The sequence below is a fragment of the Oryctolagus cuniculus genome, chromosome 5 (assembly GCF_051225735.1).
Source record: "Oryctolagus cuniculus isolate XC-2025 breed Fujian yellow rabbit chromosome 5, ASM5122573v1, whole genome shotgun sequence".
NCBI classification, from domain to species: Eukaryota; Metazoa; Chordata; class Mammalia; order Lagomorpha; family Leporidae; genus Oryctolagus; species Oryctolagus cuniculus.
The window spans coordinates 18,265,950-18,289,818 of NC_142871.1; the positions used below are offsets into that span (position 1 = coordinate 18,265,950).

General features: G+C 44.1%; 2 protein-coding genes across 7 annotated transcripts in view; one reads left to right on the forward strand and one right to left on the reverse strand.

Moving 5' to 3' along the window:
- PCMT1 (protein-L-isoaspartate (D-aspartate) O-methyltransferase) overlaps positions 1-4,504 on the reverse strand; it is a 50,335-nt gene extending 45,831 nt beyond the window's left edge. For 2 of the 6 annotated variants that reach the window (XR_016234479.1, XR_016234478.1), the window contains exon 1: positions 3,950-4,318. Coding sequence is in view for 4 of the 6 variants with exons in the window: in XM_051836839.3 (XP_051692799.1) it covers positions 3,950-4,184 (235 nt within the window). In the remaining 2 variants the exon portion in view is untranslated. Of the gene's footprint in view, positions 1-3,949 lie in introns of all 6 variants that reach the window. The other 4 variants (XM_051836839.3, XM_017338338.4, XM_051836841.3 and 1 more) reach the window with 4 other exon arrangements.
- A 1,974-nt stretch (positions 4,505-6,478) lies between these two features.
- On the forward strand, positions 6,479-23,267 carry NUP43 (nucleoporin 43). Its single transcript, XM_002722433.5, has 8 exons — positions 6,479-6,639; positions 6,913-7,035; positions 8,695-8,772; positions 10,400-10,580; positions 11,785-11,920; positions 14,412-14,563; positions 17,115-17,237; positions 22,909-23,267. Exons 1-8 carry the CDS (start codon positions 6,520-6,522, stop codon positions 23,136-23,138), a joined length of 1,143 nt encoding a protein of 380 aa, XP_002722479.1. The 5' UTR covers positions 6,479-6,519; the 3' UTR covers positions 23,139-23,267.
- Positions 23,268-23,869: the final 602 nt, after the last annotated feature.

Genomic DNA, 23,869 nt, shown 5'->3' on the forward strand with positions numbered 1-23,869 from the left:
CCACTTATGTGAGAGACCAGTATCAACTACTCAGCTCCTGCCTTTGACCTGGCCCACACCTGGCTGTTGCAGTCATCTAAGGAGTAAACCAATGGATGGAAGATCTCTCTCTGTTGCTCTGCCTTTCAAATAAAATACTTAAAACACATGCACACATACAAAGTGATTTCAAGTAATTCATAATGCTACTAGGAGCAGGCATTTACCACAGTTATTAAGACACTGCCTGAGGCCAATGCTGTAGTATAAGAGGTTAAGCCTCTGTTGCAGTGCCAGCATCCCATATGGGCACCGGTTCAAGTCCCGGCTGCTCTACTTCTGATCTAGATCCCTGCTAATGCACCTGAGAAAGCAACAAAACATGGCCCAAATACTTGGGCCCCTGCACCCAAGCGGGAAACCCAGAAGAAGCTCATGGCTCCCGCTTCAGCCTGACACAACCCAGGCTGTTGCAGCCATTTGGTAGTGAACCAGAAGATGGAAGATCTCTTTCTCTCTCTCCCCTTCTCTCTCTATTTCTGAAAAGACGCTGCTTGGGATGTTCACATCCCATATCAGAGTGTCTGGGTTCAAGCTCCAGCTCCACTTGTGATTCCATATTCCCGTTAATTAGCACCCTAGGGGGCAGCAGGTGATGGCTGAGGTATTTGGGTCCTTGCCATCTGGGTGGGAGGCCAGGACCACGTTTCCAGCTCCTGGCTTCCACCTGGGCAACCTCAGCTGCTGTGGACATGCAGAAAGTGAACAGCAGATGAAAGATCCTTGTTTCTCTCTCTCTCCCCCTCCCTTTCAAATAAAATGGAAATAGATGATAAACAGAATGCCTTTAAAAACTTACAAAATCGTAAGACTCAGAAAGACCTTTAGAAATCTAGACTGCATTTAAATCAAATCTGATGATGAAATCCCTTCTACAATACTCCTTACAGGGAAATGGTCAACCATTCTTCAACATATTCAGTGACAGAAAACACTATTTTTCAAAGCTGACTCTGATTGTTAAGATAGCTTTGTGAATTCTTCCTTACAATGAACCAAAATTTGCCTTCTATTTGTCCTGGCTTGGGCCTATTTTTCATAACATTTCTTCAACTATTTAAACACCATTATTCCCTAAAGTCTTCTCTCCACTAAACCAAAGAAATCTCAATGGACCAGTATGCATTGTGGCCCAGTGGGTTAAGCCACCCCTTGCAATGTCAGCATTCCTCATGAGCCCCAGCTGCTCCACTTGCAATGCAGCTCCCTGCTAATGTGCCTGAGAAAGAAACAGAGAATGGACCAAGTGCCTCCTCTCCTGCCATCCAAATGGGGAAACCCAAATGCAGTTCCAGGCTCCTGACTTTGGCCTGGCCCAGCCTCAGGGGCTATGGCCAGCTGGGGAGTGAACCAGCAGATAAAAGCTCGCTTTCTCCATCTCTCCTTGTCTCTCTGAAACTCTGCCTTTCAAACAAATTAATTACAAAAAAAAAAAAAAAAAAAAACCTCAATCTCAGCAAAGCACCATATAAAATATTAATCCTCTCATTATCTTCAGCTTCCTAGATTGATAATCTTAGGTTTTTCACTGCCACCCTTAATGTATGTCTGCCAAAGGTAAGTACAATTCTAATAAAAATATCTGTAACGGTGCAATAGAAACTTTCTTCTCCTATAGACTAAGGTTACACTAAATGGAACGTAATACAATCAAGCATCTAGGTCTAGTACAGCCCAACAGAACTTTCTGTGATGGTAGATATCGTCTATATCTGCAATGTGCCACAGCTTCATGGGAATTTTTAGCTCTTGACATATGGCTAATATAACAGAAGAAATGAATTTTTAATTTTACTTAGTTTTAATTAGACACACATTGATATTAAAAAATCATACAAATTAAATATCAATGCACTGCAAGTTACTTGCTAGTATGTTTCCACACATAAATAAAAAAGAACTCTATTAGCTAGAATTACTTCAGCAAGAAGTTGAAACTAAAGTTGCACAAGTGTTACAAAAGAGACAGCAACTTGAATACTCCAGTTTCCTCTTACCAACCATCAGTCTTTATAAAACTAAGTATTTTCAATATCAACGATGGTAAATACTCCTCAATAAATTTTCTGAAAGAAAGACATCCTGGGAAATTTCAGGTAAGAACAGTAATGCAATACATTAAAGTGGGCAAAGATCTAGTCTTGGCTTACCAAAAAACCACGCCAAAATGAAGAGACTGACTGATTACCAGTCCCTGCCACAGCCAGGAGTCCACTATGATAATCTACAGGTTGAAAATGACTGACTCACCATTCATGTATAGACTGTTTCACATACGTATACTGCAATAGCAGTACTTTAATCACATGAAGAAATTTTATAAATATATTTACAACATATTGAGGTTATGTGCAATTACTTGGGAACCCAAGTCACACACACTGCCTCAATTACATAAATGTCTACTTCCAAACACCTGACCAGAAAGCAAACACTGGCAATGGGTGACAAAATTTTGACATCTAAACAATCTTTTTTGCTAAACATTAAAAACACAACTTCCAAGTATTATTTTTAAAAGTCCAATGACAAATAAGTACTGACCATGTGCCAAACAGTGTTTCTCTCATTTATCTTTGCATTCCTAGCACAAATCAAGGCATCCACCCTATCTTCAAAACATTCATGGAAAATACCTATCGTGAATAACCTATGGGCGGGTTTCAAACAATTTTTGCACCAAAATAAACTCATCTTTTAATTCCATTTTCCATGAACTTTTTGAAGTTCTCTGGTACACTGGACAATGAGTAGGTATTTGTGGTGGGGAAAAAAATGAATACTAAACTATTTTAGATGATTCAAAGATCATTTTTCAAAAAATGTTCCCAGCCTCCAAGGTGGTTCCAGATCCGGTCGAGTAGTAAGACAACCACACGAAAAAAAACTTAAAATAAAACACAGGACAATTAAAAATACTACGTGGCAGGATAAGATTATTTGCAAAGTTAGCTGCAAAGAAAGAGCTATCAATTCTTCCTAGAGTGAGATCCTTCTGGCCTCCCGAACAGACGCCGACACTATATTTCAATTTTAAAAAAAGAAAGTGACACAGCACTCCATCCCACCCTGAAATCATCATCAGAGGAAGGAATACAAAAACCAAAAGAGAATGGTGTGTGTGTGTGTGTATGTATGTGTGTGTGTATAAAAACTTCCATAGCAGGTTTTTAAAGCCTACGGTAGGGCTGAAAAAAGAGCATTCCATCCGTAAACCCTCTGGCTGGATCTGGGAGCTCTAAAGGCTCCGAAAACACAAGTCTCCCAGGACCAGCGTCCCCTGCACTCTGTCCCTCCGCCCCCCACGGAGCTTTCCACTGGACAGCAGCCCGCATTCGCACCCGCAGGACTCTCGCCTTCCCCCCCTCCGCTCGCCTGTATCAGACAGCGGCATCTCCCTCCAGAGGAAAACACGCAGGGCGGGGGAGGCGACCGCAGAGAAAGCTCGCAGGGGAGCCCCTCAAGGAGGCCGGGGGGCCAGCGTGGGGTCCCCCTCAGTTCCGACTCAGGTGCCCGGCCCGCATCTCCCCCACCCCGGAGTCACGCCCCTCGCCTGCCCGGCTGCGCTCGGATCGCCGACTCCAGACACAGCCCAGTCATCACCGGTGCGGCGCCCCCCGACTCGCAGGAGCGCGGGGAGACCACCACCCCCGCCCCCGCCCCAGCCGCAGCAGCAGCAGCAGCAGCGGGCCCCCACGCGCGCTCTCGCTGCCCGTCCGGCTACGGACCGCTCCAGGGGGAGGCGATCGCCGGCGCGTGCAGCCCGCGACTGCCGTTGCAACTCTGCCCAAGCCCTCCGACAGGCGCGGAGGCGGGCGGGTGGCCGACCGAACGCTGCGGCCGGCCCGGGGGACCCGGTCCGGGCCTAGCCTGCCCCAACTGCCCCACACCGGGCGGGGGTGGCACTTACTGCGGAGATTGTGGATTAGCTCCGAGTGGCTGGCGCCGCCGGATTTCCAGGCCATCGCTAAGCACACTCGGAGCAGGTACAGAACCACCTTCAGCGCGGCGACGGTCCCCAACAGTTTCGCTAAGAGTGAGACCACCTCCCACACGGTCACCGCCCCGCTCGCGTCCCCGCTGTCGCCGCCGCTGCTACTGCCGTCGCCGCCGCTGCCGCTGCCGCCACTGCGCGCTCCCGGCATCCCCCGCGGCACGCATGCGCCCTGCGACGCCGCGCGGCCCTCGGGTGCGGCCGGGTGGGGCCGCAGGCGGGGGAGGCCTAGTGCCCCCGCCGCCGGTGCCAGTGGCCGCTGCGGCTGCCCTGGGGCCGCAGGGCGGCAGGGCTGAGTCAGCGCCGCCGCAGCCCCTGCGTGCCCCTTTCTGAGGCCTCGGGCTGTCCGCCGCCCTTGCCCTGCAGCCCTGGGGGTGGGGGCGGTCTCCTGCGCGGTCCGGGCGCCGGGCGCGGCGGCGGGATGACGGGGCCGATCTGTGCCGTGGCCGTTGGTGGCTCCGCAGTCGGCGCTGTGTCACCTGAGGCGAGCGGCGGGGCTGCTCCTATAGCGGTCCAGATTGTTAGACGGTGGGCTCCCTCCGTCCCGCCTCACCCAACCCCGTCGACTAATATTTGGGTCGATTAGAGTCAAGGCTGGAGTGACGGCGCCGAAATGATGCTCTTAATCGAGCCCCAAGGGCGAGGACCCTCTGCGACCCGAGAACACCAGCCTCCGGCTTTATGACAGGCGCACCCCTGTTTGGTTATGCAGAAACAGTGGGAGCCAGGGAGAAAAAACCGAGACTGGGGCGTGCGGTGAGGCGGGGATGCTTCGCTCCTTTAGAGCAAACGTAAAAAGCTGCAACCGGTGGAAAACGCCCCAGTGTCCTATGGTGAATGTGTGGTTCTCCCAACGCAAGTGTACGTTGTCAGTAAACGGAGCCTCACGGATTCCGCTGTGAGGCTGGGCTCGAACCGTGCCCAAGCCCGGGATGGGGAAACTGCCTGTGGCGTCCAAGCTGCAGACTGCGAGCTAGCACGGAGTCTGACAGAATGCAGCCATCGTTTAGGTCATTCGGTAAACGTTTAGGAAAGAAACAAAGCTGTGTCACCGCGTCTAAGCTCTTAGATCAGCAGCAGTTTTCAAGTTCTCGCGCTTACCAGGTTCTGTCGAATGTGACACTGTTCAAAAATACGCATGTCCTCTTGTCGGGGTTCTGTGGTCATAAACGAGCCCACACGCAATTGTTCTTTCCGTGGATATATGATAGGAATGAAATTGTCGACTTGGGGCTCATCGGCTTCCCGGGCGCCCGATCCGTCTCTCCGCAGACGGCTGGCGATCTTCGGCTGCAGAGCAGACCCTGGTAACTCTCACCGAAGCCGGCCGCGGCGGTTACGTTTCGTCCACTCCTTGCACAAACTGTCCCGGTGAAGTGGGACCCCCGACCTCGTAAACCGGCAGCCCGGCACGGCCCCCTTTAAAGAGACAACATATAGTTATGAATACAGCGGTGTAAGAGAGTTGCCAAGGTGGAATAAATCATACCTCTTGGAATCAGTAGGACTTCCACGCTAAGGAGCTTTGGAAAAGGAAACCAGAAACGGGGCAAAATGCGTGCTCTTAGTGATGCAGATACCAAACGTTCTGTTTTATTCTCCTCCTCATCCTCCTCTGAGGCCGTCAGGGAAAGGGTGAAGGGTGGACAGGATTCTGAGAGGAGGAGTGGAAAGGTATTTTAGCCATAACCAAAGGCTAAAGGAACCCGCAGCACTCATGCCCCAGGCTGTGGACGTTAGGTATCACAAAATCCGTTCTTAATAATATAATGGAAGTGAAGCCGGTGTTGTGGCACAGTGGTTTTAGCCGCCGATTTGCGTCCTGGCTGTTCCCAGCTTTGACCTGACCCAGCCCTGGCCTAAGCCACCATTTGGGGAGTGAGCCAGCGGATGGAAGAGCTCCCTCTGTGTATGTGTCTCTCCCTCTCTCTGCAACTCTGCCTTTGAAATAAATCTTTTCTTAAAAAATTACGTATGTATGTGAGTTGACCAAGGTTACAGTTAGGTAACCTTAGGTAACTGGCAGCAGAACTAAAACTGGAGTCAAAGGTTTAGGATAATAAATTCGTACTTTATTGGAAATAGTGCCATGAAGATTGAAGGATTTTGAGTTGTTTGCTATGCATAGTGACAAGCAGCTGATGTGGCTGCAAGGTGGTTTCCCACGCAGTGATTTTGTTCTTAAGTTACTGCACAAGCACGTTGTCTCCATGTTCCTCCTCTGCATTTGCATGTCGGGTGCAGATCGCACTGCACATAGGCCGGGGCACTCTTGGTTTTGCTCAAAGCCACCTCGCTGAGCATGGGCGCCTCAGACCCCTCCTGGTCCGGGCCCGGCAGTGCCTGCACCGCCTTCCGCTGGGAATTGGCCCTTCGCGGCCGCCGTCGCCCGGCGAGCTCCCATCCAATCAGAGCTCCGCGGGAAGGGGCGGAACCCGGAGGCGCGCGGCGCGCGGCTGGCTGTGCCTGCTGCTGTTGCTTTCAGCATGGAGGAGCTGTATGCCAAGTTTGTGTCTGAGAAAATCAGCAAAACCCGCTGGCGGCCGGTGCCTCCGGGGAGCCTGCAGACCGCCGAGACCTTTGCCACGGGCTCTTGGGACAATGAGGTACCCTGGCTCCGGGGCGGGACCCCGGGGCTCCGTCCTCTCCCACGCCCAGGTGCCCTGGAGCGCGCGACTTTCCATCCTCCCCGGCCCCGGGTCCGGGGGCTCGGCTGCAGCCAGCGTGGGTGTGCCCAAGCCCCCGTCTTCTTGTTTCACATTCTGCCCATGCCGTGTGAGATGCTTTGGAGCCCAGGTTGCCTTAAGGCGATACGCATTGGGTTTACTTTCCAGAGTTGACGGTTCTGTCATCTCAAGATGAAGCCGTTTGCTTTACAGGAGAATCACGTTTCACTGTGGTCTATCGGAGATTTCGGAAACCCGGACTCTGATGGAAGCCTGGAAGGAGACCATCGACTGTTGTGCGATATCAAACACCATGGTGACGTCATGGACTTACAGGTAAGCGCGTCCAGTGCCCAGAGGCTCGCTTCTAAAGAAAGCCAGAGCAGTGCATTTAGAGTGCAGAGACCTGAGAGCTCTCCTGGCCTCACCCCTAGTTTACAGGAAAGCGAGTTCTCCATAGGTTAGGATTTACCCAACGTAGACTGATCACTTAGTGGCACAACCTCCCAGCTGCAAGCGATTTTTTTATTTTATTATTATTTTTTTTTTTGACAGGCAAAGTTAGTGAGAGAGACAGGTCTTCCTTCCGTTGGTTCACCCCTCAAATGGCCACCTCGGACGGCGCTGCACCGATCCGAAGCCAGGAGCCAGGTGCCTCCTCCTGGTCTCCCATGCGGGTGCAGGGCCCAAGCACTTGGGCCATCCTCCACTGCCTTTCCGGGCCACAGCAGAGAGCTGGACTGCAAGAGGAGCAACCGGGACAGAATCCGGCGCCCCAGCCGGGACTAGAACCCGGTGTGCCGGCGCCGTAGGCGGAGGATTAGCCTATTGAGCCGCGGTGCCGGCTTGCAAGTGATATTTTTGGAGTTTTACATAAGACCGTTTAATTCTAATTACATGTCTGTGAGTCAGTATTGTTATTTCTATTTTGCCCGTGAGAATGCTAAGAATATTATCTTTCGAGCACACACTGCTAAGGATCTCAAAGTTCATGGAAAATGCATATTATAGATAAACTATGCATGGGCTTTTAAAAATTTTGCACTAGAATGCATTATCTTTTAATTTCGTTTTCCATAAACTTCTTGAATTATCCTCATTTGTGACAAATACTGTGCAGGGTAGTTCTTTTAAATTTTTTGATTTCTCATAACCCACCCTGAGTAGGATTAGTACTCCCTGTTTAAAAATACAGATTTTTGAAAATTTACTTATTTGAGAGGTAGAGTTAGAGACAGAGAGAAAGTTCTTGATCTGCTGGTTCACTCCCCAAATGGCTGCAATGGCCAGAACTGGGCTGATCTGAAGCCAGGAGCTTCTTCCCAGTCTCCCATGCGGGTGCAGGGGCTCCAGCACTTGGGCTATCCTCTACTGCTTTCTCAGACCATAGCAGAGGGCCGGGTCAGAAGAGGAGCAGCCAGGATGGAAACCAGGGTGCGTGTGGGATGTTGGCCCTGCAGGCGGAAGCTTAGCCTATTGTACCACAGCAGTGGCCTCAGAGAAATTTCTTTTTTAATGTATTTGTTAGAGCTCCCATCAACTGGCTCATTCACCAAAGCCTGCGTCAGTCAGCAGCCAAGAGCCAGGAACTCAGTCCAGGTCTCCCATGTGGGTAGCATGGACCCAATTACTTGAGTCATTACCATTGCTTTGCAGGACCTGCGTTAACAGGAAGCTGAAATAAGGAGCCAGAACTGGGTGTTGAACACAGGCATTCTGAACTTGGGCATCTCAACCCAACATCATAGCAAGCCAAATGCCCACCACATTCCAAGGCTTAGAGAATTTAACTTGGCCAACCATTTATTCCTCATGAAAATACCTTTATTTGTATAGCAATGTTAACTTTTAGATCTAACAAATGTTATTTGGGTAGCACTTACAGGCTTTTTACCTTTTACAGTTACGTAATTTGCTATAAATTCAGTTAAACAAATGGGTTTCCTCCCTACTAGTTTTTCTGAATCTATAATAAGCAGGAATTTTTCTGTTTAGTTTTTTGACCAGGAAAGAATTGTAGCTGCTTCATCAACAGGATGTGTAACAATTTTCCTTCACCATCCAAATAACCAGGTAAAGAACTTTTGTTTGAAAAGTGAATTTGTATTTTAGTTATTTTTAGAAAGGTGTAAGGAAAACCGTATTTAATAGTTTTAAAGCCTTACGATATGAAGGGGGGGAAAATATCATTACTTTTTGCGAATGTAATTCTAGAACCATGTTTTTGTGAGTTGTTTGTTTGTTTGTTTGTTTTTGAAAGAGAATTACAGAGAAAGGAGGGGAAAGACAGAAACAGAAAGGTCTTCCTTCCACTGGTTCATTTCTCAGTGGCTGCATCAGCCAGGGGTGGGCCAGACCAAAGCCAGAAGTCAGGAGTTTCTTCCAGGTCTCCTGCGTGGGTGCAGGGGCTCAAGCACTTGGGCCATCCTCTACTGCTTTCCCAGGCCATTAGCAGGGAGCTAAATGGGAAGTGAAGCAGCCAGGACTTGAACCATTGCCCATATGAGATGCCGGCATTGTAGGTGGTGGCTTTACCTGCTACGCCACAGCGCCAGCCCTGTGAGCTGTTATTGAAATTGGGTAAACCTGCAATGCATTCTGTTAGTTTGGATGAAGCAATATGGTAATTTGGCAGGTAATTTTCCATAATTCTTTAAGTTCCTATTCTAGTCTTTTGAAGAAAGAGCCTCTTTTAGCTCAGATACTGTAGCAGAGAACAGGATCGGCTGTCTTGCCTCTGTGGATAGAACTCAGGTCTGCAATTGAAGCCAGCATCTGCTGTATGAAGACGTGACTTATTTTTCAGTACTTTCTTGTGTGCTAAAGCCCAGCAGGCCCAGCCTGCAGAACCTACTGGTGCAGGCAGTTCCTTAAAACAGCCCCACCAGTAATAACGCAGTTTGAAGTTGCTGGAGGAGAGTGTTCATTTAGGTTTTAAGGTTAAATGCCACCTTACTTACAGGCATGCCTAATAAACATAAGACCCAGATCTCATTAAGTATTTTTCTTAATGGAGTCACTTATGAGAGACTGTAGCGATTTATTTATTAGATGTACTCATTCCCATAAAAATTTAGTTGTTTTTGAACATTCAACTACCTCTTACCTAAAAACAATTATGTTAGTTTGAGATAAATGTGGAACATTGTTAGACCACATTCGTTTTCAACCTAGTTCAGTGTGCACAGAGCTTTGGCAGTAATTGAGTATCAATACTGTAAAGGAGAAAGGAGAGTTTTGTTTTGTTTTGTTTTTGTTTTGTTTTTTAGATTTGTTTATCTATTTGAGAGGCAGAGTTACAGACAGAGGAAGAGACAGAGAAAGAGGTCTTCCATCTGCTGGTTCACTCCCCAAATGGCTGCGATGGCTAGAGCTGGGCCAGTCCAAAGCCAGGAGCTTCTTCCAGGTCTCCCACATGGGTTCAGGAGCCCAAACACTTGGGCTATCTTCTGCTGCGTTCCCAGGCCATTACCAGGTAGCTGGATCAGAAGTGTAGTAGCCAGGACTCAAACCAGCATCCATATGGGGTGCCAGCACAGCAGGCTGATACTTAACCTACTATGCCATAGCACCATCCCCAAGAGTTATTCTTTTAAAAAGAAGGTGTGAGGTAGGATTTAAAAATACTCTTGTTGGGGGAAAGCACTAGTTCCCTAGAGCTTTCTTTGATTAATATAGTGTGCTCATTTCTGATGCCTAGACTCTATCAGTCAGCCAGCAGTGGACAACAGCTCACTACCACACGGGTCCTGGCAGCCCTTCCTACTGCAGTGCACCTTGCACAGGGGTTGTGTGCGACAACCCAGAAATTGTCACAGTTGGAGAAGACGGTCGCATAAATCTCTTCAGAGCGGATCATAAGGAAGCTGTGAGAACTATAGGTAAGAAAAATCATTACGTGTCTTTCCTCTGTACATAGCAAGTATGCATGTGCCATATGCTAAATAAATAAGGCTAAGTGAGGGTTAAAAATGTACAAGGCCTTTGTCAAAACTGTGTTGATGAGGCTAGTAAGAGACTGACCACAGAGAAGAAGGAGGGTTGACAATTTCGTCTAGGTTTTAGACCATAAGTAATACTAAAAGATGACATACCAGGCAAAAGGAGTAGTATGGAAGCAGGATACAGCTAAACAGCTATTGACAAAAATGTAGCCGGACCTGACTTTAGGTATTTGTCTAAGAGAGACAAATGATGAATCCAGAAAGGTAAATGGGACCAGGTTGTAAAGATTCTCTAATGCTAAACCACAGGGGTTACGTTTTCAGGTGGAAAACTGGAGAGCCATCGAAAGTGTTTAAGCAAGGGAGTGATAACACTCCATGTCATGCTTTTGAAGAGCAGTTCTAAGGTGGTGGTCTTCAGCCATGCCTCACACAAACTCGCCTGGGGTATTTCTAACCATCACGCTAGATCTCTTGGGTCATAATCCCTAGGGACTGAGCCCAGGCATCGGGTGTTACTTATGGATTTTACTTCTGAAATACATGACTTGTGTGATTGTTAAGAACCGCTGCCTGATGGCAATGAAGAGGAGTGGTACAAAACTAACACCTGTAAGTGTATGTTAAGTTACGCAGTGTAAATTCTAAACGCCCTAGGAGCTCAAAGAAAAGGATCATTGGGACAATCAGGAAGGATCTTCTGGAGGAGAGAGCTGATGAGAGTAAAGATGAATAGATCTGAGATAGAAAAATACAAATAATAAAATCTGTAGTTGGCACTGAGTTTGGGCTCAATTTAAAATAAAAGTTCAGGGTCAAGGACTTGAAGAGAAAAAATTGGATATAAAAGAGCTTCAACAGCTATCTCAGAAATACAGGGTAATAGTCTTAAGAGCAGATAAAGGAAGAAATCTGAAAACTGAGTCTTCCACTCAGAAAACAGTTCAGATGTCCTGTGAGTTTTGTTTTTCTGTCCAAAAAGAGTCTAAACCTATACATTATGAGTTTTTCTGTAGAGATTATGCTGTGATTTATTGGAAATGTCATTTGTAATATTTCCATCAGTAGAAGGCATGTGATTTAACATTTTCTTAGAAAAAAGAGCTCCATTAACACACACTACCATTTTTTAAATTTGTAGACAATGCAGACAGCAGTACACTCCATGCTGTCACCTTCCTTCGCACTCCTGAGATTCTCACGGTAAATTCAATTGGACAATTAAAAATATGGGATTTCCGACAACAAGGAAATGAGCCCTCTCAAATATTATCACTGTAAGTTTTGATGTGTAATGCAGTGTTAATTTATTCAATTGTTTACAGCAATTGGCTTTAAACCATATTGTATTTTAATTGCATTTTAAGAGAATAACCCCTGGGCCCGGCACTGTGGTGCAGTAGGTTAATCCTCTTCCTGTGGTGCCAGCATCCCCTATGAGCGCCAGTTCTGGTCCTGGCTGCTGCTCTTCCGATCCGGCTCTCTGCTGTGGTCTGGGAAGGCAGTGGAAGATGGTCCAAGTGCTTTGGCCCCTGGGAGGGCCCGCCTGGGAGACCAGGAAGAAGCTCCTGGCTCCTGGCTTCGGATCAGCGCAGCTCCAGATGTTGTGACCATTTTGGGAGTAAACCAGCAGAGAGAAGACCTTTCTCTGTCTCTCCTTCTCACCATCTATAACTCTACCTCTCAAATAACTAAATAAAATCTTTAAAAAAATTTTTTTAAATAAAGAGAATAATCTTTGATTAAATTTGATAGAGCAAGTTAATGTGGTGGGCTTCATTTAGTAAATTCTTTTGATTCAGAGCCTTTATCTCTTTGAAGTTCATATTATTTCATGGAGAACTTACTTCTGCTTATCAAATGATTTTTTTTTTTTTTTTGGTTAGTAATTGGAGTGAAAATACAGTCCATGAGTTTTTTCCAGAGCAGAAATCCTGCTTTCTGGATGTTCAACTCTTTTTTTTCTCTTAAGAAAATAGAATGTGTCAAATTAAGAAACAACATTTATATAAGCTGAGCATTAAATAAGATGGGAGTAAAGAACATTCAGCATATTTGATATATGACATATTTTTTAATGTTTAGCTTTTTTGAGACTGTTTCACACACCAAATGGCCACAACAACCAGGGCTGGGCTAGGCCAAAGTCAGGAGCCCAAAACTCCATCATGGGTGGCAGGGGACCAAGCACCTGAGCTGTCTCCCAGGTATATTAGCAGGAAGCTGGGTCAGAAACAGAGTAGCTGAGTCAGCACTTCAACATGAAATGTGGGTGTTGTGAGGGGTCCCATAGTGCTCACCCCAACGTATGATATTTTTAAAAACCTATGAAATGGAAATGTATTTTGTGTATCCTGCCATCATATTATCTTGCTTCCCACGTCTCCAGATTGAAGAGCGAATGGATAATTTTAGCTTTTAATTCCAAAAATTATTTTGTTATTTGGAAGTATGCTTTATCTAGTAAATTTTTTACTATTGCTTTTGTTTTAAAAAAAATAATTGACATAGTAATCGTATATATTTATAGGGTATGATATAATACTTAAATACACGTATAGAGCGTGTAATGATCAGATTGGGGTGATTAGCGTATCTGTCACCTCATTTATCATTTCTTTGGGTTGAGAACATCCTTTATCTCTCTGATAGCTATTTTGAAATATTCAATTAATTTTTGTCAACCATAATTTATCATATTGTGCTATATAGAACATTAGAAATTATTTCTTCTATTCAGCTGCAACTCTGTGCCTATTAAGTATCCTCTCTTCAAACTTTCCCTCTCACAAACCCTTGCCAGGCTCTGGTAACCACTGTTCTGGTCTCTACTTCCATCAGATCAACTTTAGCTTCCACATATAAGTGAGAACATGCAGTGTTCATCTCTCTGTGCCTGACCGTTCACTTAACATTAAGTTCTGCAGTTCCATCCATATGCTGCAAGTGACAGAGTTTTTGTTATTTTCTAGGGCTGTATTCAATCATGTATATATCTGTGTCATATTTATCCAGCCATCTGGCTGTGGACATGTAGATTGATTCTGTGTCTTGGCTATTGTGAATAATGCTACCATAAACATGGGCGTATAGATGTCTCTTCAACATGACAATTCCAGCTCCTTTAGATATATACTCAGTGGTAGGATTGCTGAATTATGCAATAGTTATATTTCTGGGATTGATTGTTTGTTTAGTATTTATTTCCATTTTATTTGCAAGGCAGGAAGAAAGATCTTCCATTTGTTGGCTCACTCTCCAAATGTCCATAACAGCCAGGGATGAGCCAGGCCTCAGCCAAGCTTAAACCAGGAGTGGGGAACTCAGTTCAAGTCTCCTCTGTGAATGGCAGGTACTCAAGCACTTGAGGCGTTGCTTGCTGTCTCCCAGGATGCACATTAGCAGGAGGCTGGATCAGGAGCTGGGAGCAAGTGTCCCAAGTGGCAACCTAACTGCTACACCAAATATCCACCCCAGGTTTTTTCAAAGACTCTTCATATTGTTTTTCCTGAGGGCTGTATTTATATTCCCACCAAAAGTATATAAGAATTCTCCTTTGTTCACATCCTCATGAGCATTTGTGGATTTTTGTTTGTTTGTTTGTTTCTTTGATAATTGCATTCTAACTGTAATGAATGGATATCTCATTTTTAATCTACTTAATTGTTTGGCCTCATTAAAATTCAGCCAGTAGCTCCAGCTATTGGGTTCTGCAAGGATAAATTATGTTTTACAGCATACTTGATTTCATTGTGTTTCCCATGAAAGGACTGGTGACCGAGTACCACTCCACTGTGTCGATAGACATCCCAACCAGCAGCATGTTGTAGCGACCGGTGGCCAGGATGGAATGTTGAGCATTTGGGATGTTAGACAAGGTACCATGCCTGTGTCACTGCTGAAGGCTCACGAGGCTGAGAGTAAGTAGCATGGAAATACAGAAAGTGTTTCGGGGGAGCTACCTGACATAACCAACTTTCCAGCTATTCATGCACATCATTTTGCATCATAACTTTTAAGGGCTGACTTGTATAAATTTAAATAACCCCTTTTTTTGACATGTGAGTTCTGTAGCATGTCTCAGAACTGTGGTAAATATAGATAATCACCTTCTTCTAAATGTACTTTATTAGGATAGTTTTTAGAAGTAGAATTAGTGGTTCAAAACGTTTGCATTATTTTGAAAGCTGTAATGTGTGTTGTCAAATTGTTCTACATAAAAATATCAATTTATTTTGCCATGTTTAATTGTATGAGATTCCCTTTCCCCATTTTATGCAGACTTTTTTTCATATGTGATAGTAAGTTGTGTTTTTCAAATATTACCACATCAGATATTACCACAGGAGATATATAGGCTACTGACATGCCAGGATGGATTGGGTTTTTTTTAAAAGATAGATGGATCACTCTGTTTATCAGAAAGGCAGAGTGAGAGAGATTTCCCATCCTCTGCTTTCACTCCCCAAGTGGCCATAATCGCCAGGTCTGGGCCAGGTAGAAGGCAGGAGACTGGAACTCCATTCTGTTCTCCAGCCTTGTTTGCAGAGGCCCAAGCTCTTGGGCTGTCTTGTGCAGCCTTCCCAGGTGATCTGCTGAATCAGACGCAGAGAAGTTAGAACTCGAAGCAGCACTCGAGTATGGGATGCCGGCATTGCAAGCAGCTTCTTAACCTTCTGTACCAGATGCCAGCCCCTGGATTATATTTCTTAAATTCTAATTTCAAAGAAATTTATATTAAACCCTTTTTGATTAAAAGTACAAGAAAGTAGACATTGAACCAATAGTGCAACTTCTCTTTAAATAAGTTTCACATTATTTCCTTGGAAAGATAAATCATCTTAAGATTATATTCAAGAAGGAAATAAAAAGATACAAAATTGTTTGCTTCTCCCCAGCTCTGGCTAGGGGTAAAAAGGCTAAAATAGGAATGAGGTATGTTCTCAGAGATTCTGATGTTGGCTTACCTGGGGTAGAATTGCAACCTTTTCAGATCTCTTATCAGTCCCTTTTAAGGGCCAGCCTGTATTGTTAAGCAATGCAATCAAATGCATTGGCTTATAATGTGTTCATTTGAGTGTATCGTGATTCCTAGCTAGAAATAAAATGGTTTTTTCTTTTTAAGGGTTTACTTTCTAGTTTGAAAGAAGTAAATACCATCAGAATGTAGATGTGGGCAGTCTGTGGGGCTCTGCAGGCTGTTTTGTTTCACTTTGCTTTAATGAAATATGAATATACATCATGTGGATTCACCCATAATACATTCTTTTCCTGAGAAAGGTGACCTGTTTATGTTTAATAGTTGCTACTTAATTGTGCTAGCTGTCTGAATGAAGACTGTCATTTCCTTGTTACACCGCAGTTCACTTTCTGTGCTGAATCTTTAAGGTGACCTAACTCAGACTCCCAAAACACTTATTGACAGTTTACGTGTCTGCATGCTGCATGTAACTTCCTAAGAATTCTTGACCCATCATTGGCTTATAGATGTCTATGGACACACAATGTTCTCTTAAAATTTAGAGCTTAGGGGAGAGAGACATCCCAGGATGGCTTCTTGGAAGCCCTCTGTGTAAAACTGAATCCAAATTTTAGAACATTCCCACATTTTGGTTGCTACATGTTAGTTGCTATTTCTGACAGAGGCCAGAAATATCCAGTCTTGTCAATATTGGCATGAGCCAGTATCGAACTCTTATTTTTAGAATTTCATTTGTGGGGCCAGCACTGTGGCCTAGCAGGTAAGGCCACCACCTCCAGTGCCAGCATCCCATATGGGTGCCGGTTCAGGTTCTGGCTGCTCCACTTCTGATCCAACTCTCTGCTGTGGCCTGGGAAAGCAGTAGAAGATGGCCCAGGGCCTTGGGCCCTTGCACCCACATGGGAGAGTCAGAGGAGGCTCCTGGCTCCTGGATTTGGATCAGCACAGCTCCAGCCATTGTGACCAATTGGGGGGTAAACCAGCAGATGGAAGACCTCTCTCTCTCTCCCTCCCTCCCTCCCTCCCTCTCTGCCTCTCTGTGTAACTCTGACTTTCAAATAAACAAATACATCTTTTAAAAAAATTCATTTGTATATTTATTTTATGGGTTTCTCTGTCTTTCTAATAACATAACTTTCATGTATTAGTAAAACAAAAATTAAGAAAACTTACCAATTAAAAAATATTTTCGGTATTATCCCTTTTTCATGATTTTCTGCCAAAAATTTCTTGGATTATATGGTCATTTGACTTGCAGTTATTTTCATCCATTTTCTGGCTAATACACAAGTAGATTCACTTGGCTTCTTTTTCTGTTTACATGTTATACCATTGGCGTGTTGTACTACAGCTTTATTTTATTCTGAAGCTTTTTGGGGTTTCAAGTTATGTGAGAAGAGGTTAGTGGAAGATGCTGCCTGGAAATGGGCTTTAACGTGCTTTGTTCCCTAGTCTAGGCAGGAGTAAGCTTCTTGGTTCCTGTTTTTCAGTGTGGGAAGTTCACTTCCACCCCTCCAATCCCGATCATCTCTTCACGTGTTCTGAAGACGGATCCCTCTGGCACTGGGATGCCTCCACAGATGTCCCTGAAAAGTCATCACTCTTTCATCAAGGTAAAACATCGTGGTGGAGATTCTTCTGTGTATTTTTATATACTTTTTAAAGATTTATTTCATTATTTATTTCTTTGAGAGTGAGTTCTCATCTGTTGGTTTACTCCCCAAATGTCCCCAAGAGCTGGGGCTTGGCCAGACTGAAGCTGGGAGCTAGGAAGTCCGTCTAGACCTCCCACATGAGCAGCAGGGACCGACTACTTAAGCTATTACCTGCTGCCTCTCAGGTTACACATTCTCAGGATAGGAGCAAATTTGGGCATCTTAATTGCATCTTAACCACTAAGCCACATGTGCCCTCCTCCATTATGCTTTTAAATACCAAATTCGACATTCCCATATTTTCCACATTAAAGAATGGCAGAGGAATGAGCATGGTGGTATAGTGGTTAAATCTACTCCCTGCAATGCCAGCATCCCATACAGGACTGGTTCATGTCCAACTACTCCACATCGACCCACCTCCCTGCTAATAGCTTGCGAAAAGCAGCGGAGGGTGGCCCAAGTGTAAATCTTTATGTTTCAAGTAAGTAAATTTGGGTATTATAGGTCTTGAAATCTGTCAGCTACTCACTGCCGTACTGCTGATGCTACAAGCTGACTCACTTCAGATAGCCAAGGTGGTTCTTTTTGAGTGGCGTTGGCCTGTGCCAATAGGATAGGCATTGGCAGCTCTTTTATGTTGCATTGCCAAAGCAGGGTGTTTGGCAGGCAGAAGTGGATCTTTCGTGTATGAAGGTACTGGTTTCTTCTCAGCTTAAAGGCCCTATCTCCTGACTGAAGTCGGTGTTAAATAGAGGTCAGCCAGAAACTACACTGTACTCAGTGGTGTGTGTTTTTTGGTTGGTTTTGTTGTTTTTGTTTTTTGTTTTTTACATCTTCCAAACTTCCTATGTTTGAGGATTTTTTCCCCTGTGATTCCAAAGTTCATTTGTGCATTCATTCATTTAGAACTATTAGTGCTTCTGAGTGTTGGTGTCTACAGCAGCAGACAGAACAAGTCTGTAGCCCTAGAATAGATGATCTAACAGACAAAAAAATATGTTATCAGTGTGAGTCCAATCAGAAAAGCAAACTACCCTAGGTTTAGAAGGGATTGGTTTCCCATTGGAGGGTGTGTGAAAGCAGTAAGGACTGACCAGGGAGCTGAGAGAGCAAACAGGAAGAAAGTATAATATCCAGAAATCAGAAATAGTGCCTCTGCTGCTGCATTGTTGGAAATGCTATCAAAGTTGGTTCTGAATCAGCAGGAAAAGTGCCACCTCACCCAGACTGGAACTCCTGCCAGTGCTCATGTTCAAAAACCTGGAGCAGGAGTGGAGCTGCTTCTCCCCTCCTCCGCCTTGCAGTCACCCACCAGCAGACCTCCTGTTGCCTGGGCCCATCTGGACAGCAGATGGCAAAGGAGCCGCCCCCACACAGTACAGAAGAGAGCACAGAGAAGTGGGAGAGAGGCCTCGGGGCCAAAAAGAAAATAACTGCACTAAGTACGCTGATAATCATCAGTGCGAAAAAGAGTAAAGTAGAATGGGGTAGAGAAAAGACAGGTGAGGGAGCTGCTTTGGTGAGAGGTCCAAGGAGAGGGAACTTGGCAGAAAGAACCCGAGTAGAAGGGAAGGTGTGAGTTACACGACAGAACAGAAGGCCACTGTGGCGGCGGTTCAGCTGCAGGGGAAGGAAGTGGAAGAAGATAAGGACTGGTGGCTGAGGGACAGAGCTGATCTGTGTAGGCTGCGATAAGGATTTCAGATTTTATTCCAAGTATGATAGAAGCCATCAGGTGAGCCGGGGTGGCAGGAGTTGATCTGTGTTTGCAGAGAATGAGTGTGGCGGCTGTGGCACAGACTGTAGAGGAGTGCTGAGAAGTGGAAGCAGGGAGACCAGGAGGGAGTCTCATCACAATGATTGTAATAATGGGGTCAGGTTTCACAGTATTCAAGAACAGCATAAAATACAGGAGCACTAAAACAGTGATGAAGGGCAAAAAATTCTGGAGAATTGTGCACTGTGTACAGTTTGTATGCATATCTATGCCAGCTCGACTTATAAAGAAACTAGCAGTTTTATTTAAGGATTAGCTAAATATTTGGTCGTTCTTCCCTTCCTGCCCTACCCCCATTATGTTGCATCTGAAATTTTACCACTTAAGAAACCTGGTTAGACTGGAAACAAAGCCATTTACTAAATCCCTTTTCTGCTATTGGAAGCTGCAATGCTAGAGACTGAAAAAGCATGTAAAATATGCGACCTGATTTAGTTATGGAGAAGAGGCGTGAAAAGTTAAATCATGGTATCAAAGTGTTGCAAGATAGTAAATGGTACATGCAAGCGCTTCCTTTTAGAAAGGGAGAAACATGAGCTACAAGTGTTTTCACAGGCTGCTTAGTTGAGCTGAGCCTTGAAGGATAAGCAAGAGGTAAACTTGCGGTTCTTTAAGCTTCAAGGCACAGGGACTTCATCTGGCTCAGGATGGTACGTAGTAGTTACTCAGCTATTTGTCCAGTGAATTAAGTTTGTCTGTCTGATTTGACAGAAAGTTGAGTAAATAAAATTACAAATAATGCCTAAGATTGAGATATGTTACCTCTTTCTCACCTAATTCTTTATTAAATGCAGAATACTGATGAGATGAAAATGTATAATCTAGTAATCTAAAAGTCTATTTTTTAAGAACATTTACCTACAAAAGTAAAGAATGAAAGTCTAAGACATTTATATTTTTAGAAATATTTGTCTAAGGGCAAATGATTGATGCAGCTATTATAATGAAGCTAGAGATACCTGTATCCCATATCAGAGTGCCTGAGTTCAAGTCCTAGCTCTACTCCTTTTTTTTTTTTAAGAAAGCTTTTATTTAATAAATATAAATTTCTTAGGCACAGCTTTTGGAGTATAGCAGTTCAACCCTCCCCAATACCCCCCTCCCACCCCCACTCCCATCCCATCTCCTACTCCCTCTCCCATCCCATTCTTCATTAAGATTCATTTTTTTTTATCTTTTATTTAATGAATATAAATTTCCAAAGTACGACTCATGTGTTACAATGGCTTCCCCCCCCATACCGTCCCTCCCACCCACAACCCTCCCCTTTCCCACTCCCTCTCCCCTTCCATTCACATCAAGATTCATTTTCGATTATCTTAATATACAGAAGATCAGCTTAGTATACCTTAAGTAAGTATTTCAACAGTTTGCTCCCACACAGAAACATAAAGTGAAAAATAATAGATGATTTTTTTTAAATGATGATGAAATCAGATCTGACCTATTGTCATGTTTAATCCCAGTGAGAGTCAAGTTGGGAATTGATAATTTCTTTCTTTTTTTTTTTTTTTTTTTTACAGAGGATCAGTTTAGTATGCATTAAGTAAGGATTTCAGTCGTTTGCACCCCCATAGAAACACAAAGTGAAATATACTGTTTGAGTACTCGTTATAGCATTAAGCCTCAGTGTACAGCACGTTAAGGACAGAGATCCTACATGAGGAGTAAGTGCACAGTGATTCCTGTTGTTGACTTTACCAATTGACACTCCTGTTTATGGCATCAGTAATCTCCCTATGCACCAGTTATGAGTTTCCAAGGCTATGGAAGCCCCTTGAGTTCTCCGACTCTTATCTTGTTTAGACACGGTCATAGTCAAAGTGGAGGTTCTCTCCTCCCTTCAGAGAAAGGCACCTCCCTCTTTGAAGACCTGTTCTTTCCACTGGGATCTCACTCACAGAGATCTTTTTGCCAGAGTGTCTTGGCTTTCCATGCCTGAAATACTCTCATGGGCTTTTCAGCCAGATCCGAGTGCCTTTAGGGCTGATTCTGAGGCCAGAGTGCTATTTAGGACATCCGCCATTCTATGAGTCTGCTGAGTATCTCACTTCCCATGTTGAATCACTCTCCCCTTTATTTATTCTATCGGTTGGTGTTAGCAGATACTAGACTTGTTTTTGTGCTCCCTTTGACTCTTAGTACTTTCATTATGATCAATTGTGAACTGAAATTGATCACTTGGAGTAGTGAGATGGCATTGGCACATGCCACCTTGATGGGATTGAATTGGAATCCCCTGGTATGTTTCAACTCTACCAATTGGGGCAAGTCAGCCCGAGCATGCCCCAAATTATACATCTCTTCCCTCTCTTATTCCCACTCTTATGTTAGAAACCTGAATATAACCCTACCATTCTACCCAGCCATCCCACTCCTTGGAATTTACCCAAAGGAGTTTAAATTGATAAACAAAAAAGCGGTCTGCACCCTAATGTTTATTGCAGCACAATTCACAATAGCCAAGACCTGGAACCAACCTAAATGCCCATCAACGGTAGACTGGATAAAGAAATTATGGGATATGTATTCTTTAGAGTACTATACCGCAGTAAGAAACAACGAAATCCAGTCATTTGCAACAAAATGGAGGAATCTGGAACACATCATGCTGAGTGAAGTAAGCCAGTCCCAAAGGGACAAATACCATATGTTCTCCCTGATCGGTGACAACTGACTCAACACCAAAAAGGAAACCTCCTGAAGTGAAATGGACACTATGAGAAATGGTGACTTGATCAGCATAGCCCTGACTGCTAATGGACAACTTAATACATTATCCCTCATAGTATTTTTTTTGTCTGTTCTACTTAATATGACTGGTTTAATTCTGTAATTATCACACAGTTATTCTTAAGTGTTGAAAATTAACTGAAATGTGATCCCTGTTAAACATAAGATTCATTTTTAATTATCTTTATATACAGAAGACCAACTCTATACTAAGTAAAGATTTCAATAGTTTGTACCCATACAGACACACAAAGTATAAAGTACTGTTTGAAGACAAGTTTTACCATTAATTCTCTTAGTATAACTCATTAAAGACAGAGGTCCTACATGGGGAGCAAGTGCACAGTGACTCCTGTTGCTGACTGAACAACTGACACTCTTACGTATGACATCAGTGATCACCTGAGGCCTAGCTCTAGTCCTGATTCCAGCTTCTTGCTAACGTGCACACCAGGAGGGAGCAGGTAATGGCTCCAGTACTTGGGTCTCTGCCACCGATGTTAGACCCAGATGGAGTTCCCAGCTCTTAGCTTCGACTTGGTCCAGCGCTGGCTATTGTGGGCATTCGGGGAGTTGAATCAGCAGATGGGAGATGTCTTGCTCTCTTTCCCTATCTCTCTGCCTTTCAAATAAGTAAATAATGTTTAAAAGGCACTTAATGCTACTTTTTAAAAACAGAAATACTTGGAAATATGTCCAGAAACTCTTTATCATGATCACTTCATTTTTTTATTACGCAAGCGTTTATATTTCTCTGTGTTATCGTTATTTTTGGTTTTTCTTTTTATTCTTCCTTATTTATTCTATTTGCCTTCTGGCTATTTTGATACCTTTCTGAAACTTTCCGTTAAAAGATGAACAGAAAAATAGAGTCATTAAATCTCTGCTTTCCCTGAAGACTTTGTGTGATACCCATGTTATCCCATAGAATATCACTGAATATGCCTTTGGTCCAAAGTGACGATATATGATAATAGAATTATCAGCCTTTTATTCTGAGAATTAAGCAACTTGATTATCAATTCTCTAAAATAAAAGTATCTGTAGAAGTTTGGATGTTTACTAATACAAAGTTAGTCTTCAAAGGTTTATTTCCCTTTTCCTTTTTTCTCCCAGGAGGAAGAACTAGTACTTTTCTGTCTCATGGCATTAATCACCAGGCTAATGCTCACCAGTCTCTTACAAGTTCCTGGCTCAGCACCGATCCTGCAAAAGACCGAATTGAAATCACCAGTTTGCTTCCCAGTAGGACTTTGTCTGTGAACACTCTGGATGTTTTAGGTCCTTGTCTTGTTTGTGGAACTGATGCAGAGGCAATTTACGTTACCAGACAACTGTTTTCCTGAAAGTGTGCAACTACAAGATTTCAGGTACAGCGTTCAGTTAGCCTTTGAAACCCAACCTGTGTACTAAGTTTTATTATCAGAAAATGTGAGATTTGCAGCAGAAATATCAATAAACTATTGTTAACATCAGTGTTCAGTTTTGGCTTTGTTAGTTGGCTACTCTCCCCCAGCAGTTACAGAATCTGATAAATGACTGATGGTAAACAGTTTGGAACATGTGCATGAACATCAGAGGGATCCTTGTGCTGATGAATATGTTGCCTTCAAACAGCCCGTTATTGACAGCTCATGGCACCTCTTCATTATTGACGCTGTGGAACTTAACACTGTCAAGCCACCACTGGGTTCCAGTAGTCAACAGTGTAGGAGTATACCCCTCCATGGTGGCACTAGCCAATAATGACATTCTTCTTGCAAGTATTTTCCTCAATCCTTCCACATTTTATTTTCTTAATGATTTTAATAAACTTTTCAAGGTGAATAGAGCAAAAATGACAAATTTGTGGCTCAAAAATTTTTTTAAAGGTTTATTTATTTGAAAGGCAGTTAGAGAGAGAGGGATCTTCTATCCACTGGTTTACTCTCTAAATGGCTATAACGGCTGGGGCTGGACCAGGACGAGCTTCTAGGTTTCTCATGTGGGTGCAGGAGCCCAAGCACTTGGGCCATCCTCCGCTGCTTTCCCAGGGGCATTACCAGGGAGCTGGGTCAGAAATGGAGCAGCGGACACT